The sequence below is a fragment of the Perna viridis genome, chromosome 5, assembly GCF_037379345.1.
Source record: "Perna viridis isolate PV_CMFRI_1.1 ecotype Kerala chromosome 5, ASM3737934v1, whole genome shotgun sequence".
NCBI lineage: Eukaryota > Metazoa > Mollusca > Bivalvia > Mytilida > Mytilidae > Perna > Perna viridis.
Genome location: NC_142449.1, coordinates 32,938,018 through 32,956,843, shown reverse-complemented (window position 1 = coordinate 32,956,843; position 18,826 = coordinate 32,938,018). Strand labels below are relative to the sequence as shown.

Genomic DNA, 18,826 nt, shown 5'->3' with positions numbered 1-18,826 from the left:
AATAAAACATTTCTACACTCTCAATAGTATTTTTCAAAGTTTAAAATGCTCGACAGGCCTTGCGAATTGAATTTTGATATTTGGGTAGATCGAATTGTAGTTCCACACTGGATGCAGTGTACGATTCTATATTTCTGCTATTTATGTACCATTCTGTGTAAGAATCAGGCAATGAGTATAACATCATTTTTCTCAATTTGGTCTTTTTTGCCTCAAATGTATTCACGTACATCTAGAAAACAACTGAAAAGCTATTTGAATTTATCCTGAAGCATTGGTGATGTAGATATTTTTTGACTGCTTATAAAAGGAAAAACTTCGGGAAAACATTCTTGCCATTTTTCCATAGTGCATTTCAACTAAATTTGAACTATCGATATCTTAAAAGGACAAACTTTATAAACACTTTGATAGTAATTTCTTGAGATTTTGAGGTATGAATACTTGGATAATGCAGTAAAATCTCTGTGTATTTTTACTTCATGTGCCACACCTTATACACATTTTGCCTGATTCTTAGACAGAGAAGTTCTTAATTAACGTAGGATTAGAATAGAATAGAAACAGTGGCAAAACAGACGAAGGGCACATGATTTAGATTTTTGGAAAGTATCATTGCATATACATGTTAACAGTGATGATAAGTTTACATTTAACGCACTCTGTGTGTACTTGGAAAGAGACAGACTGAAATCTCACTTAACAACTGAAGTCACTGCCAATTTTGTTGTGATCATTATATAATTTTTTGCGGTTCTCTGGAGTGCTCTATTGCGAGTTTTGTATTCGCATCTTTTACAGCGAATAACATAGTTAACTTCAGCGAATAGAGTTGGTCTTACCTTGATTGAATGACCTTTAACTGATGAAATATCTGAGGTAGTTAACCGAACAAATTACATAGAGATTTATACTTTCAAAAGAACTAAGATTAAAATACCTACGAAAGAGGGTATAATTTTCAAGATTGGAGTGGAAATCAGAAGAATATAATCCAAGGATGAAGACTTGACAGGGATAATAGACAAACTCTACAAAGAACATGAAGTAACCAAAGTAACACATACAAAGAAACAAAAGTACATGAGCATCCCGGACTCAACTAAAAACTATAGGAGGATGAACCAGGTGCACAGGTGGTTAATTATGAAGTTAACTATTTTACACTCTGTAAGCGGTCGGATTAAGTCAAATTTTATCCGTGTCAATTACAAAATGACTTTAGTCTCTTCTAACAGTTTCTTCAATGTTAGTACCCATTCTGGTAGAAAATTAGATAAAATTAATTTACCCACAACGCTTCTTTTGTATCTTGTTAGCTTGACACTGTTGTAATTTGCTTAAATTTTATTGCTTAATTTACTTGGTCTCTTGAAATTTTATTTTTTAATTTAATCAAATTTCTCCTTTTTGGACTTGATCTTTAAATGAAGCAAAGAAAAGTGTTAAGAAATGTGTAATTCAACATGATGGATGGTACAAATTAATGATCATAGGTGCAGTTAATGTTCGGACGACGCAAAAACAATTACTAGTGTTTTATAGGAGTGATTATATAAGGCGACGGCCTCTTTCATAAAACACATGGTCTTAATCACTTCAAAGGGTAAAACGTTTTCATTAGAGCTCGTTTGTTGCAGTGAAATTTAGCTCTGAGATATTTTTGGGATCACGGGCACCCGTAGGACATGATGTAGGATTAGTAAGATCAGCCGAAAATAGACAAACGTAAATGTTTGCATTTTTGTGCATTAGGAAATACGTTGTTTGTGGTGCGTTGTGGTATTTTGTTTTTTTAATCAATCGTGTTTGACATTCTAGTAGTGATAACGAGTGAGATGTTATCGTTTTGTATTTAAAAACATGATACCGAGACGCTTTGCCAAATATGGTAAGCATACTTTATTGAATTTAAGGTGTTGGCATATTTCTATTACTCGATCGAATTCTTAAGGGTTTATATTGCATTGAAGTGACCTTTTCTAACACGCTGCCCGTATAGATGTTGTTTTATTAAAATCTGTCACGAAATTCCACGCTGTCAAAATTTATATAAGATATATAAATATGTCGACTCGATTCGACGTAGACATGTAAGGTAATTTGTTATCTATCAGTAGTTAGTATAGCCTAAACTTTTATCTTCGGGAAATAATTTCGCGGGTTCTCCTTTTCTATTTTGTCGGATTGTTGTAATCTCCCCGTTTTTCAAACCTACCTATAGTAAACACAGGACTTGACACACACACACAAATATATGTATAAATATATATAAGGGCTGAACAATTCCAACGATGTTAGAACTGTTGATTTTGAGAAGCAAATTTTTGGTCGTTTCTTCTCATACGATTAATCTAGGGCTGTATATATATTAAAATGTATCAACCTGTCAGTAAGATGTATAAATATGTTGACTCGATTCGACGTTCACATGTAAACGTAGACATGTAAAGTAATTCGTTATCTATCAATAGTTGGTATATCCTAAACTTTTTTCTTAGGAAATAATACCGCTAGTTCTCCTTTTCTATTTTGTCGGATCTCTCTCTCTCCCTCTCTATCTATATATATATATACAAGGTTCTGAAAAATTCCCAACGATGTTCGAACTGTCAATTTTGCGAATCAAATTTTTGGTCGTTCCCTCCGCGGTACTCGAACTCGTACCGCAGTGATATCTATGGCCTGCACACACTCCAGCGCCTTAGACCACTCGGCCAGCTAGGATGTATAAAAATATAGCTTTCGTTTGCCGGGTCTTTCCTCCTCGTAGGATTAATCTAGGGTTGTATATATGTTAAAATGTATCAACCTGTCAGTGAATATGTTGACATAATTTTGACTAAGTACCATAATGCATTATAAAATGTCCCTTATGGTAACAGGGAAGTCTTTTCAATATTTGCTAAAATGAAAATAAGAAATGTTTTTGAGCTCTTTGCGCATGAAAACGATTTGAAGTACTAAATCTTAATCAAACTAAACAAGAAATATTTTTTTGTACGTCTGGATATCCATTAATGTATCCTTTATACTACGATTTGTCAGTACTCCAAAACCACAGAGATAATTTTTCAGCCTTGTTTGTGATTTATTAGTTAATTTGGTCTCAGACTTGGAAATAAACAAGTGCTCTCTCCTGACATCACAAAATGTTTGCTTGCATTTCAATCCTCAAATACCACTTATTACATGTTTAATTGTCATATAGAGCATGGCAGTTCAATTCACTAAGTTATAAATTCATAAAAGTAAGACAAATATTACAGTTCAATTGATAAGTGTAACATAAAAGTTTTTCAATGTAAATTTTATAATCTGGCAACAGATACCCAGCACTTAAGAGGAGCGTGAAGTACAATTTTATTGGCTACGATCTTTACCAAATAAATCTCGAATAAGGATGCTAAGCGTACATATCAAACAGTGATAGCTGAATTTTCTTCCTAAATATTTGGTTTACTAAAGCACTTGGTCTTTCACTGTAGTATTTGTGTTCTCAATGAGATCTCGCCCGATTCGACGCGAGACCTGCTCCATTTTAATACTACCCTTAGAAGGAGTACGATGGTTATGGAACCCACTTTTTTGCTGAACATTTTGATTCATACATTATGGAGCAAAAAATTGACCAATTGACTATAACACCCTTTTCCTTGGCCCTCCTTTTGAAAATCTGTGAACACGCACATGCTGACTTATGTGCCGACTCCTTTACTCTTTAGAAAGTTGGTAATTAGCGCTTTTTTCGTTATTTACGTGCTTATTGAAAGTACTCGTACTGAATTTTCCTGTCAACCTCGTTACCTTGAATTTTCGATAAATATTTCGTCATAAATAGAACAAAAAATCCTCTGTTTTTTTGGTCCGATATCACACTTTACATGAAATGTCAGCAACTTCAAAGCCATAAAAAGGTTTAGTTTACAACCCTTCATAGGTGGAGGTGATAACGAGTTGTCCTATTTAGCATGCTTAATTTGGATCAAAGGTGCAAATTAGCTCATGTTATCATCCTTTTTTGTCACCAGTGGCCTGTCGTCTGTTAAAACTTAGAGCATTTCGCATAACTACGTGAAGCCATATTACTATATTTAACACAATTTAACATGAAAGGTGAGGAAAAGGATCTCCATAAATTATTAGCTTTTATTTCTTCTCAAATCAACAAGATGGCAACCACATATATTGTACTCTTTTGATTTATACACTCATCAGAAATAACAGATGGCATTATTTTAAAATGTACAGAATTGTTGACAGCAATGTCTATAGAATAAATCGTATGTCAAATAGCTGTCCCGGCCTCTTTTAGGTGCCAACAGTTAAAATGCATACGGAAAACTAGAATATACGAATTCAGACGTCATCCGGGTGAGCGATTCAGGGTAAAACAATACTAAGACGTATACTTTTCCGTACTTACGGAAATGTGTAAGTCTTTCTCATATGGTATTTTCTACTTTTTATTTCTTTATTTTGTTTTTTTTTGTTGTTGTTGTCTTAGATTGTATAAGTAATAATTTACAACCGGACATATTTTAGAGAGATATATTGCCCATGCTTATAGTAATCACGACGCAGACTTGTACACTTTTCTTTAGCTACATCTTTATCCATTGAGGTGTTTTTATGTAGCAGACCAATTTCATGTTATGTTTATTTAGAAATGGTTACAGACAACATAACCATCCTATATCTTTCAGCTGTAGCATTTTTTAGAAAATAGTCTCTTTGCAAGAGCTATTGCTCTTGATTTGGTCGATTGTGTATGGCTATAGATAGTAAAAATTCATGGATCAAACACATGAAATCAAGTCTCCTGAGTTTTCAATTAGCACTCTTTACTATTATCAGTCAGGATATCATACATGCAAGCTAAGACTCTGATTTGTATTTAGAAAACACCAATTCACTTTTATTTCTTATTCAAAACAGTAACTGACCACATAACCAATCATGTCATATAACCAGAAAATAGATTGCATATGGAATAGACTCTTTGCAAGAGTTATTGTTCTTGATTTGGTTGGTTTATATGGGGAATTTATGTATGGCTATGGACAGTAAAATTTTAAACAAAAACGGTTAAACAGCATTTTAGTTTAATTTTGAACAATTTCATGGAATTAACTCATGAACTCAAGACCCCTAGGTTTTCAATTAGCAGTCTTTATAAATATCAGGCAGGATATGATTCATACAAGCTAAGCATCTGATTTGCATGTAAAAAAACAAATTCACTTTTATTTCTTATTGAAACTGTCACTGACCACATAACCAATCATATTATATAATGCGGTTGTTGCAGTTTTGAGAAATCAGATTGCATATGGAATAGACTCTTTGCAGTAGTTATTGTTCTTGATTTTGGTTGGTTTATATGGGAGTTAACGTATTTTTTCTTAAATATGCAGATTTGTTTATAGAATTGGGATACGAACTATTTTCTCAAATATACAGATTTGTATAAAGAAAAAATACAATAGTAACCTTAAATGTTCATAAAGCATAGTGTGTTGGCTAGGTTTTTTTTTTTTACCACGAATCACTTTACAATTAGTTCAGTGTCTGAATTTCATATGTTAGGGATAATACTAAACTCGTTTGTACCCAATGGAGTATAAGAAACATTTTCAATATTTTTGGATTTTGTTGATTAAATGATCATATATGCTTACGTAGCACTCCACATAAGAATCATGCAAAATGGGATTCATGGTTGGAAAGCCTACATATTTTTGATATTTTGTTTAAAATGCCTTGGTAAACAGAAAGTAACATATGGTTTCTCATATAACCCTTGTTCATAGGAGGTAAAAAATATATAGAATGTACTGTAGAATTCGAAAATTAAGGGAAATTACTCTGTTAATGAGACCAAAACGCAATAGAAACTATTGAATTTTCCATGTGGATTATCTCCTAAGAGCAGACAGATTGGAATGAATAATTGTACATTTCATTATATAGACCTATAAAGCAACTTAATAACAAAAATAAAAATATGTAGCCTTTTTTTTTTTAGGTGTATCACATTGTAAGAATTTGCATGATTCTTAAAAAGACTGTTACTTAAAGCCTAATATCTTTCAAAAATGAAACCGAGATTACACTTTTTACAGTTAAACAAGTTTTCTAACACTCTTTTTAATGTGATATGGCAATCTAGTCGGGAAGAAATAGTATAATAACGAAGGTACAAGAAAAGGGAAATCATATAACAATACAACACAGGGAAAGCAGAAATAACAACGCATATAACATTTACAACGAAAAAATAATAAATATACACCAGAAAGTAGACGAAGTTTTAAATACCATTCTGAGTAAAAATCAAGTAAAAGTTGGAACATCATTTTAGCTCATCATGCCTTTGGCCAGGTGAGCAATTGCCATTACTTAGCGTTGTCGTCGTTAACAATTTTCAAAACTCTTCTCCTCTGACACTACTTGAACAATTGTTCCTTGGGGGATTTTTGATTCGTCGAAAAACATGTTCGCCGTCACTTAAAATAGAACATAGGGTTCAGATAGTAGTTTTTTGCATATATCTCCAAAACCGTTAGGTTAAGCCAAATTCTGACGTATGTAAAAGTGTTCAGCATGATGAGATCTATCTGTGGTCAATTTTTCATTTTAATCTCTTAAGCCATGTTGAAGTTGTTGCCCTTTTTCGACGTTTTGTTGCTATTTTGAATATTATTTCTTTAAAAAATCTTCTCCTCTGACACCACTTGACCAATTGGAACCAAACTTGGTATGAATTTTCCTTGGGGTATTCTGTATAAGACTGATATGGGGATTTTTTTTGTTTGTTGTTGTTGTTGTTTTTTTTTTTGTTTTGTTTTGTTTTGTTTTTTGTTTTTGTCAGTTTCTTGAAAACTATAACAGAAAGAAAGAAACTTTCAATCGCTGAAATGATCCTTAAGATAGTCCTGCTAAAGTCTTGTTGAGTCAAAATTGTTGGACAACTCCTTGTTAAATTTATTGCTCTTGAAAGACAAACTTAGACGTGATGAGCGATTCCGGCCCATGGGAACATGGGAACAAAAAGATAACAGACAACACAAATAAGATAAATGTAGCGGAGATTTTGACCGATCTTAGTTCCATAAATTTCTTTATAAAGTCGCCTATTTCTGACAAATATTCAATATTTAAATTAAATGTTTTAGTTGATTTTATGGTTGATCAGTACTAAATAATGTAACAGTATCGAATTAATCGATAATTCCCACGATAAGTATCAAAGCAGTAGCTATATATATATATAGACAGTACATTGTGCACGAATCATGCTCCAAATATCATCTAAGTTCAAAAGATTGGTCTAATCAACTTGGCTACGGAACGAGTATTGCACGGCCCTTTAACAAGTCAGAAGTCATTGAAATTGTAATAATTAAATATTTGAAGCTTTTGTTAATCTGTTGCTTAGCATTCTATGTTCTATCAGGTCATAAACTCTGCGCCTTCCGTGTGCTTTATTTAACCAAAGGATACGTTTTCAATCAAATGCTCATCATCAGCCTTCGTGTTGGTAGTTCTTCTTAAGTACCAACCCATATTAATTTCAAACTGCCAATTAGAGTTGATGTACCACGCGTTATACACGTTTTGCCTGATTCTTAAACAGAGAAGTAATTGATATCTTGAAAATCCAGCTATAGTTTAGTAAAAAAATTGACGGAAAATGACTTCACATTGAATCATACATTATGCATAATTTGATATGTATACAATTGTTATAACATTTATGATCATTCTCGCCCTAGTACTTAACAAAGATGTTGAGTTTTCCTTTGGGAAAGTGAAAGTACATCATTTGAATATTTATGACGCAAAGGGCGGTTTTTATTTTTTCATATTTATTTGACCTCTATTCGAAAATCGTCTACTTGCGTCTATATTTCGTCGTCGATTTTATTTTATATTATTTTACATTATTATATAATATGGTTAATTTTGTTCGTGGGATGTTATTTGCATCATTTTCATATTTCATACGTAAATGAGTGGTTTAATCATTTGTTATGTTTTATAATTTTTTTTTTGTTTTATGTCAATTACACATAACCGATCTTCACTTTTTATAACAAGTGCAGGGATCGTTATAAATGTATTTTGGTATATCCATGTGCACAACTTTATTGATAAAAAGACGACATAATGAAAGACCATGAACAGTGAGTGACACATCATTTTTACATAACATGCAAACACTGTAGTTAAGTACCGTTCTGTGTAAGAATCAGGCAATGAGTGGCACATCATTTTTTTTTCAATTTGGTCTTTTTTGCCTCAAACATATTCAAATACAGCTAGAAAGCAACTGAAAAGCTATTTAAATTTATTCTGAAGCATTGGTGACGTAGATATTTTTTGACTGCTTATATAAGGAAAATGTTCGGGCAAATTTTTCCCGCCATTTTTCCATAGTGCATTTCAACTAAATTTGGCCTTTCAATATTTTAAAATGGCAAACTTTATAAACACTTTGACAGTAATTTCTTGAGGTTATGAGGTATAAATACTTGGATTATTCAATAAAATCTCTGTGTATTTTTTCTTTATGTTCCACACCTTATACACTTTTTACATGAAGAAGTACTTAAAATGTGCAGCTCGAAAAAAAACTCTATCTTCACCATGCACACCATCTAAGTACCATTTCTTAGGTTGAATGCATTTGATTTTTTATCGGGGCTACGGTCAAATTTGGAATAAAAAGGCAGGGCAATGATGTATGGTAAAAAATCCTGAATGAGCTATTTCGTAAAATAAAAAGGCGTGATAAAGGTCAGAAGAGAAAAGAATCAGAATCTTAAAAAATCGCTGACAGGCTAGAGTAATAAAAAAGGAAGGTGAGAAATTGTGCCGAAAAACATCCAGGGCACAAAATTTTATCCTAGCCTCCATAGAAATAGAATGGCTGCTCTCTTAGTAGATGTGACTTATCATTCCGTATTGTCAACTTTCCTTTCATCTGTGGCAACATCCCTTCAGCACCTGCGTATGGAGTGTTCTTATCACAACCCATACGTTATGACAGAGCTTGCCGAAACTACGCAGACTTTTTGTATCGCACTAGAACTCTAACAAATAGGCTTCTGGAATAGGGTTATGTTGCTACAAGATTGAAATCATCACTACAGAAGTTCTATGGTCGTCATCATGAACTCGTGGATCGTTATGGTGTATCCATCTGCACCATGAAAACTGATTTATTCAACGGGTCATAGTTTTCCTTTCCTCGTTTGTCTACCCCGGACTTGACTTTTTATGAGCAACTCGGCGGGTGTTTCTAAAAAAGCCGAGGACCTGGTCCATGCTCCCAGTTTTTAGTGGAGTCCGAGTTGCTCATTTGCTTTTGTTACTTTGTATGTATGATTTTAGTCACTGTATATTCTTTGTTGTGTATGTCTGTTTTCCATGTCGGGTCTTTGGGTTACATTCTTTTGATTACCGCTATAACCTTGGTTCCCTTGATTACTCCTTAGCATTATTTAAACGTTAAAAATAGTGATGCCATTTTTATAGCTTCACTCAACGGGTGGCTGGTATATTGGAATCACATTGTCCTTCCGTCCGAATTTGTCGCAATATTATCTCGTCTCCGGATGTTGTTTTGGGGCCAAGTTCCAGACAGCGGTAGACATTCGTTTCCTCTCTTACTGGTCGCTGCAGACAAGCCTTCCGAAATTCTGGGACATTACTCAAATCAAACGTCGACAACGTCGCATATTTTTCCGATTTTGCAAGATTCTTGCATTTTTTTCAAACTCCGAAACAGAGGGGACGTTGCACAATGCAATCGGTACATCCTCGGTCAATCCCGGAAATGCTTGGATCACGAGATTGGCCGAGAAGTTGCGATTTGTTGCGATGCAAACTGAGTCCCACTTAGCCACAACCGGAACTACTCGGCCATTTCCGCTACACTAAAAAAATTCTTCTGTGTAACTGGAAAGACTGACCGAATGCACACGTAGAAGACGTCACCGCTAATTCGGAGTTAGACACTTTTTTTGGACGGATGGTCGTACCATCTAGAGTGGATTTTGAACGTCAGATGCTGTATGGAGCTTGCATTGGGGCATACGTTGCAACACAAGTTCTTCGCAGTCCGTTGGCATACTTAGCACGAGTACAGTTAACTTCACATATATAAATCCTTGCTTCATGTTAACTTAGATTTGCCAAATTGGACTTTACTTCACATGTATTTCTGAGCATTGCAGAGAGAAAATTTTCATCTGCTTAGATAGTTCAGTAAACCGCTCTAACTAGTTTAAAGTCATGGTCATTGTTTTAGCAATGTTACTATATAGAGTCTTTCAAAACTAACAAGGATCAAAACAAAACGAAACTGTTTGTTCGGAAAAAATGCCTGAAAGATACATATATATATATACACGCGTACGTAACAGCAAACAATAGAATGTTATTTACATTTAGTTCGTAAATTTCATGACAAAACTCCCGGCAGAATCAGTAACATTTATATGACGTTTGTCCTTTATACATGTAGTAGTTTTTCACTTGGCTTGGGGCTTGCTGGCTTATACGTTTTATTTTGGAAAATACAAAACAATTATGGCAAGCGTTTCAAGTATTCGTAATTTTGTATTCGTTGTCACATAAAATAATTTTAAAGTTTATTATCTTTTTCTCGCAAGTTTCGTTCTACAGGTTATGTTATGTGTATATCTTTTCAGTACAGTTTAATGAAGTATTTAAACATGGATCGCTGATATACGTATGAAATAAGACAAACAACTTTGGCGCGGAGATCCATGATTTCAAGTCAGGGGACGTAACTAGAATTAAAGACTGAGCGAAGCGAGGCAAGACATTACAAGGTTTTATGCAAAAAGAAAAATCCAAATTTGTTTTGAAGTGTGGCTACGCCGGTCTGCCCCATGAATCTGCACCTGAACAGAAACGTAATAAGCAATCTCAACCATATTGTAATATAAGTCTCCATTCAAAGCTTTATACTGCATGCTTCGGGCTTTCAAATACTTTTACCCCAGTACTCCAGCAATGCTTAAGTTGTCTAGTAATCTGTTTTCTTACTTGCATGGTGCAATCAAATAGAAGAACGGAATTCAAACAATTTTACTTTATAGTAGTAACTTTAGAATAGAACTGTTCCAAGAAGACACCGTGTAAATGTTCTTCGTTTTAAATTCATCAAGGCGAAGATGTTCACGTGAATTCACGAGAGACCTCGATTCGGGTGTTTTTTCGCGAAAAGTTCACATGAATTTAAATGTAATGCGGAGGAAGTTTTGCTTGTGTGCTGTATGTAGTCTAACTAACTGCCTTTTTAAAATCATTAATTTGAAATGTCAGAGCATGAAACCGAACAGGAAGGCACATGTATACATGCACACATAATGTCAGACAAATTACGATCACTGGTACATTGATATTATGAAATACATCACTAATGTACATGTATGTCCTTATCAATTATCTCTGCAATTTGAGATAATTAAAATTATATCCGTTATAAATTGTATTGTAATGAATAGAACACATTTTAATGAAAATGACCTAAAATAAACGTGAGTTCATTACCAATGACAGATTTGAAATTCTGGTTAAGTCCCGATGTGTCCGTCTTTATAGGATTACTTCCTTTCAATTATAAGGTAGGCCAGATTTTTTCGGTAAATCGGTTTCCTATTAATTTTTTTTTTTCTCGTGAAAATTAAAATGTTTATTCCACTTCCAGATTTCAACAGTGTTGATGATAGTACGCGTGTTTTTATATAGTTTATTTTAAAATTGCCATCATGGTAAACTTTTTTGATTATGGCATTCTGTTTAATGAGACACAGGGAATTACCCTATCAAATATTCGACCAGTATTTCTAGTGTATGCACGTTAACTGCATTGGCGGATTCAAGGGGTGTCGCTGTCCTCTTTATTCTCGAAAATTTTGGTTAATTATAGAAAACTAGAGCAGACCCGCCATTAGGTCAGTAACCCCTCCCCTCGCCTTTCCGGATTTTCTGGTTTCGTACATGTATAGTACATAGTACCCAGAACTTACATATTTATATTGAAAGGAAGTCGTGAACAGAATGAGGTAAAAATAATTTGGGGGTAGAATTTGTGAAAAATCAAAATTTTTATGCTTAAAAAATAATACTCCAATTTGTGGGGGCAAACATTCCCTCTGGTTCCGCCACTGGCAACGGCCTGGATCAACACATTTAGGGAGTGTCCTTAATTCTATCAAGAGTGGGATAAGCGTGTAAAGTCAGATATACATGTAGAAGGATCTCAGGAGCGGATCCAGATATATATGAAAGGTTCCATAAAAAGTGGGCTTCCATGCTTTTATTTGCTCATTTTTTGTACATGTCTAAAATTTGCACGAAATTGACAAATTTCTCCGACAAAAGTGGTGTCAAAACTCCGAATCATTCCACTGGAATCACAACTGGGTTCGCACGAATAGTAATTTGTAAAATTTTCTCACCCTTAAATTACGAATGAAATAACTTCGAAAGGCCATCAACCTTAATTTTCTCCGTTTGTCTGCAGTCAAAACATCGCATGCGTTACTGTTTTAGAAACTCCGCATATTTAGTAACATTCTGTTCCTGTTTTCTGATAAATGCATACTAGTGCACGCGAACGTGACACTAAGCAATGACAGGGTGTCTTCATAAATTTATAAATTTTGACATATCAGTTTTGTAATATATAGGAACAAACTGTAAATCAGTCTATAATCTCTTTTAATCGTTATATTTTGTCTGATTATCAGTTATACGTAATTGAGAACAAAGAGTTTAAAACCATCTTGTCCATTAATATGCCACATGTCCTATAAACTCGGTTTATAATGCCAAATAAATAATATATTTTCTATGTAAATTTCAGATTCGTTAATGAAATTCTTGTATTTATTTTTTAGTGCAAATATTGTTGTTTCCGTGTTTCATAAAATAATATTTTTAGATTTTTTTCTATAGGTTAAAAAGTATGTCGACCTTTAGCGTGTTTTTATGCGTAAACGGGTTTAGTTTAAAGCATTTAATAGTAGTAATTGTGCGATAACATCTCGTTGGAAAACAGGACTATCGATTGTTGTAGAATTGTATGCTTACATGCTCTCGTAACAGGTGGAAAGGCATTCATCAGTTATCTTTGAACGAATGTCCTGTGGCCACTTTGACTATGAGGATGTAAGTTGGGAATAAGGTTAAATATTAATATGATGGAAAATTATTATATTTCCTCATTCATTCGATAAACTGTTGGTATTTTCTGTGACATGTAAGTACTTTACCTAACTATTCGATTATTTTTTTAACTTATAAATTGTTTAAAATTGTAATTGTGCTAAGAGCGAAAAATATTTTGTGTTAATTTTTTGTGTGAAGTTTGAATTCACAACGGTTGTGTATATAAAATACGGAGTTCGTATTATATTTTCAAACTCCTTGACAAATTAAGAAATATATTTACATTTTAATGTTGCATGGTGTATTTAAAAAATGTGTTTAGCATGTATCCCAATGATTATCCACAGCACCGACTGCGCTAAATTACGAAAAGATTGAATCTTAAATTGTTATCAGTTTTATAGACTTCTTAAATATATATAGTCTTATCAAAACTTTGTTAAAATCATTACTATTGGTAAACGACTTCGTGTATTAATTACACTTTAGTCTTCCTAAAGCTTATGCAATAAACATTTTTTATATAACAAATGCAATGAAATACACCTGTGTATAATCTAAATCGTAAATAGTAAATCGGTTGAAGACCTTTTGGTGGTCTCTGAAAGTATTTTCTATTTTGGTACGCTGGTGCATTTGTTAGGTTTCACCAAATAAATATCCGTTCTTTTTTTCCATACAGAAGTTACCATTTAGTCTTCAGCATGTGTTAATTTTAAAACACCTATAAACAGGCTCTAAAAGGCCCAAACAGCAGGAGTTGAATGTAACGGTAACAAAACAAGGAAGTTCATATGAAATGAAAATAGTTTATGGTATTCAACTTGAGTGGCCCTTCTTTCCTCTTCCGGGTATAAATGACATTGTCAAATTGGCGGGTACACGTTTTTTTCGGAAATTATGTGCATCCAGTAAATAAAAAAAGTTTTTTTCTTGTTTTGTTTGTTTTGTTATACCGATTTTTTATATTTTGCTCGTTATTCTAAATATTTTTAGGTTTTGTGTACATGTTTTGCTTTTGCACTCTGACTCGCAGAACCATATAAAGCTTATTTGTGATAACTAACGACATATCTTAAGTGATTAGGACAAGACTGACAAATACGGTCATGTGATCACAGCTCATTTTGAAAGAAAACCTGATAATTGCCAGATATTATTCCAAAATTAGTCCTTCAGGTAAAATGTGCGCAACATCACGCGTCAATGAAAATAATATTTTTGGAAATGACGACCAGTATAGTTGGTTTGACCAAACCAAAGTTGAGAACAAACACGAACGTCCTTACAAACCCTTTTTGTGGTATGTTGGTGAGCATGCTCAATATACACTTCCGCGAGGTAGGGCTTGGGTAGAACAAATTGAAGAATTTTCCTCGCGGAGGTGTTTATGGAACATGCTCTACCCATGCTAGCACAAAAGGGTCTATTTAAGTGTTATTGTTTTAGGCACATATTACAGTAGCGGTATCACTTTCACCGAAGAAATTTTCTCATTCTATACATTTTGCAAAATGTTTACACTAATAGAAATGATAGTATCATGATCGTTGTGTTTTTGACTGAAAGCCAAAGAGAAATGGACTGCGCTATACTGAAAACAGTAGGTATGAACCTTTTACCGATAGTGAAGAAAGGAAAACAGTCTGATAGAATGTGGTAATTGCCAGAAATTATTAAAAAAATAATCCTTTGTAGGATATAAATATCTTTATTAGCATCAGGTAAAAAACGCGTCAATTGAAATAATCACAACCTTGAAAACGCTGTCCAGTATTTTGTTTGACCAAACCAAACTGAGAACAAAATGCAAACATGAGCATCCTTATTTGATTGCTATTGTTTTTTTCTTGTTTTTTTTGCATATATTTGCAGTATCATTTTCATTGCAGAACTATGCGTAAATTTCATTTCTTAGACTATTCATTTTGCAAAATGTGTACTTCAATAGAAATAAAAGTAGTGATCATTTTATTTTCAACTGAATGCCGAAGGAAAATGGACAGCGCTATGATATTAAAGCAGTAATTGATCTTTTCCCGGTAGTTAAAGTAAGAAAGTCTGATACATGTAATCAAGATTACCCCCTTGGCCCCCGCAAAAAAAACAACAGTATGTTGGCAGAGACAACAACAGATTTACTGACCAGTGTAAGTGACCTTCACATTTACAAATCTCAGGAAGTACGTACATTTTTAACAACCAAAAATTTCTGACGTGTGTTTGTGTGTTGTAAGTTAAGGCCAGATAAAAAAGAGGTGCGTTTCCTATTACCCTACCTACATTTTTCAGCAAAAAATAGTATGCCGTAAAATGCTTTGTCATTTTTTAAATAAGCACTGTAAAAGTCAGAAGGTTTCTCCCATAGACCCAATGTAAAAAATATTAAAAAAAAAAAAACTACCTACTTACTCTATTTTTTCATGAAACACGCATTATTATTTTTTGTTTGCCTTAAAAATAATTTGGACGACGAGGATGTATACATGTATTCGCATAACTCGGTCAACATTTAATATAATTAAAAAAAAACAAGGACTATTTCCGGGTCTTTAGTTCAGGTTACAGGAAAACCATTTTAAAGTGACCTTCTAAGAGAGAGCAAAACCCTTGTCGCATGAGACATGTGGTCTTAGTATTCAGGTCAATTTATATTTCCGGGTCTTTAGTTCAGGTAACAGTAAAACCATTTTTAAGTGACCTTCTAAGAGAGAGCAAAATCCTTGTCGCATAAGATATGTGGTCTTAGTATACAGGTCAATTGAATATTTTTAAACGACAATACGGGTGATCGCTAATGCCGATTTCACTGTATTTCATATCATTTTCAATCTTCGTCAAGTTCAAGTTTATTTCCCCCACGTTTAAAATATACAATATCTCTAAAAATCGTTATAAATGTTATCCCCTCTTTTTATGGTATTAAAAATGATGCGTAATAAACAGGGATTTTACTAATCCACAATGTAAAAGTAAATATAACATGTCATCTTCAATGTTAACAAGTAAATAAACTATCAATCAAAGATTATTTACTTGATCAATCTTTTAATGTCAGTTTTATATAACGACATTTTGCAATGGGGATAAGGTAGTTAAATTCCAATTAAATGTAAATTACATGATGAGAGACTCCGTGCGAACGTCAATTTGGGAATTTCATGGATTTATGTGGTAGAGGTTACATTTAGAGCTGTCAAAATAGAGTCATATTGTTTACATGCATTTAAAAAATGTAAGTATTAGGTTTGTTTCGTTTAGCTGTTGTGACTATGCTTCCCTTCAATTATTTTATATTTATAAAACAGTCATGTATGTTAGAATTTCTTTAATAGAAGGGGGAAATTTTGTATGTAGAAAGAATTGCACAGCTTTAATTTCCTTGAAGGGCTTTTTGCTGTGTAGCTAGAGTTTAGATTATCGTATACCATCCCATTTTGATTAAAAAGTGCGGAATATATAATTAAAGGAGAGGAGTTCCGACCCAAAAGTTTTTTTTTTAAAATGGGAGGTCTAGGATGTCATTTGTATCACTTTATTACAATAATCTTTGAACATTAGCTATCAAGTACAACATACCAAGTATCTCATTATTGTGTGCTTTGTATTCTTTGATTAGTGGCGGAGCCAGAAATTCCGAAAAGACCCACTCCTAGCAGTGATTTTCATTATTTATAATATAACCAACCACTTTTCGAGCATAAACAAAAAGCCCCCCCCCCCCCCTGGACCTGCTTATGCATATTTATTTTAATATGTCACTTACACATGGATATACTATGCAGTTGAGAAATCAGATGACATGTTAGCAAGTTCGACTTGGCGATATCATATTTTCATACGTAAATCACAGATTATATGGGAAAATAATAATCTACATTGTTCTTAACCACATGTACATGTATGTATCATTTACATGTAAATGTACGGATGGTCACTGCAGAAACATGTTAATTGTTTAACTAATAACTATTTTCTGTTATAAATTTCAGATTTATGATGTAAACATATTTTGCCGGTAGATATTTTGGAAATGACCAGTGTTCCAATTGAATGTTCTGACATAACGTTCTACATAAGTAGCCCGGAGGATGGCGTGTCGAGCGGTAACAATTTTACAAATACCATACCTGAGATTCATGGGATCGAACGCACCGATCAGACTTCTAGCTTCCTTAAACATAACGATAGCAGCGCTGAGTGTCACAGTATTGAAAATTATAGCGAGAGTGAAAATGAAGTGATCTCTAATATTTTAAACGAAAGTAAAGAAAAGGGAACGATGACTGACTTAAAAATTGATGAAAAAAATGAGAATGGAGATGTTGGGAAAGAAAAGAAAGAGGAAAATCGAAATGGAAGTATTGATTCTGGTTGTAGGAAGGATATTTCTGGAAATGATTTTGAGTGTCAATGTGATGGGCAAACATTAAGCCCATGTAAGGCTTTGCATTCTTCCAATAAATCATCACGTGTGCATTTCAAGGACTTAAACGAGGATGAAAACTCTAACTCGGAGAGTCATGTCAAATATAATAAAAATTCTTTTAATGGGAATTCTGCGACGTTTTCAAATGGAAATGTACATCATAGGCATTTAGATTCTAATAATTGCTCGGCCAACCTTGAAAACGGGAAACATGATTTGCTTCAAAGTGGCGTAAAAAGTAGTAAGGAAGAAGAATTTTCAATAACTAATATCCAAAGGTTGAGCAGAAACAGTCGCTACCGGAAACGCAACCAAAGGGAAGTAATTCCCGTCGAAGAAACAGAAAAAACCTCTTGGTGGAAGGAATTTTCTGTCACGCATATTAAGGTACGTACTGTATAATTATGGATAATATTAAGCCGATTCATTGAATTCTGGGGGCAAGTTCAAGTAAGCAGACAAATTTGTCCAAGTAATTTTTAAAGCATAGTTGCAAGAAAATATAGTTTTTTTTAATTATATATATATAATCTTTTACATTAGTAGTACTAACAGTTCCCTTCATGAATATAACGTTACACTACGTTAACGTTTCTTAAAGGGTGTATGTTAATTGTAAAAATAGTGAAAATATGAAAACTCAAGTTTCTCACGGAATAACCTCCAGTTTGATTTGAATTTTAAGCAAGCTATATATACTGGCGGAACTTCCTTATAGTTATTATTAAAAAAAAACACTACATTTTTAGCTGTAACTTGTATTTGGAAATAAAAAGAATAAGATAATTTTATAGTTTAAGTCGTGTTTATTACCCGGGCAGCCGGGCACCTCCTATTTGTATTAAAGATGATAAGACGTTGGGCTGGAATAGGTGCCATTTTCCATCTTGCAAATATGTGAATATGTGGAGAAAAACGAACATAATATATATATGATAAGTCAGTAAGGATAGTCAAAAACATCCCTGTCATACTTTTTTTTCAAAAGCAAAAAATATGAATAGGGTGGCTTACATAATCCTAGCGGCACCCCACTATCAGTTTATTATAGGAAGACTCTGTTTCCGGTTACTGAACTTTAACCGCTTCTTTCCCTAGCGTTTTCGTTCTCCCAACAAAGTTACTATAAGCATAAAATAGCCCAAATTCTGCCACAGAAGTAGATCCCTAAATATATCCATACTC

The 18,826-nt window shown here is 33.5% G+C and overlaps 1 protein-coding gene across 8 annotated transcripts in view; it reads left to right on the top strand.

The window, feature by feature from the left end:
• The first annotated feature begins 1,590 nt into the window (after positions 1 to 1,590).
• LOC148617136 (adenylate cyclase type 2-like) overlaps positions 1,591 to 18,826 on the top strand; it is a 99,220-nt gene continuing 81,984 nt past the window's right edge. For 2 of the 8 annotated variants that reach the window (XM_088584469.1, XM_088584463.1), the window contains exons 1-2: positions 13,042 to 13,303; positions 17,205 to 18,028. In XM_088584469.1, the coding sequence (XP_088440595.1) occupies positions 17,246 to 18,028 (783 nt within the window). In that variant the 5' untranslated portion in view covers positions 13,042 to 13,303; positions 17,205 to 17,245. Of the gene's footprint in view, positions 1,892 to 11,572; positions 11,664 to 13,041; positions 13,304 to 16,215; positions 16,448 to 17,204; positions 18,029 to 18,826 lie in introns of those variants that run through there. The other 6 variants (XM_088584464.1, XM_088584466.1, XM_088584465.1 and 3 more) reach the window with 6 other exon arrangements.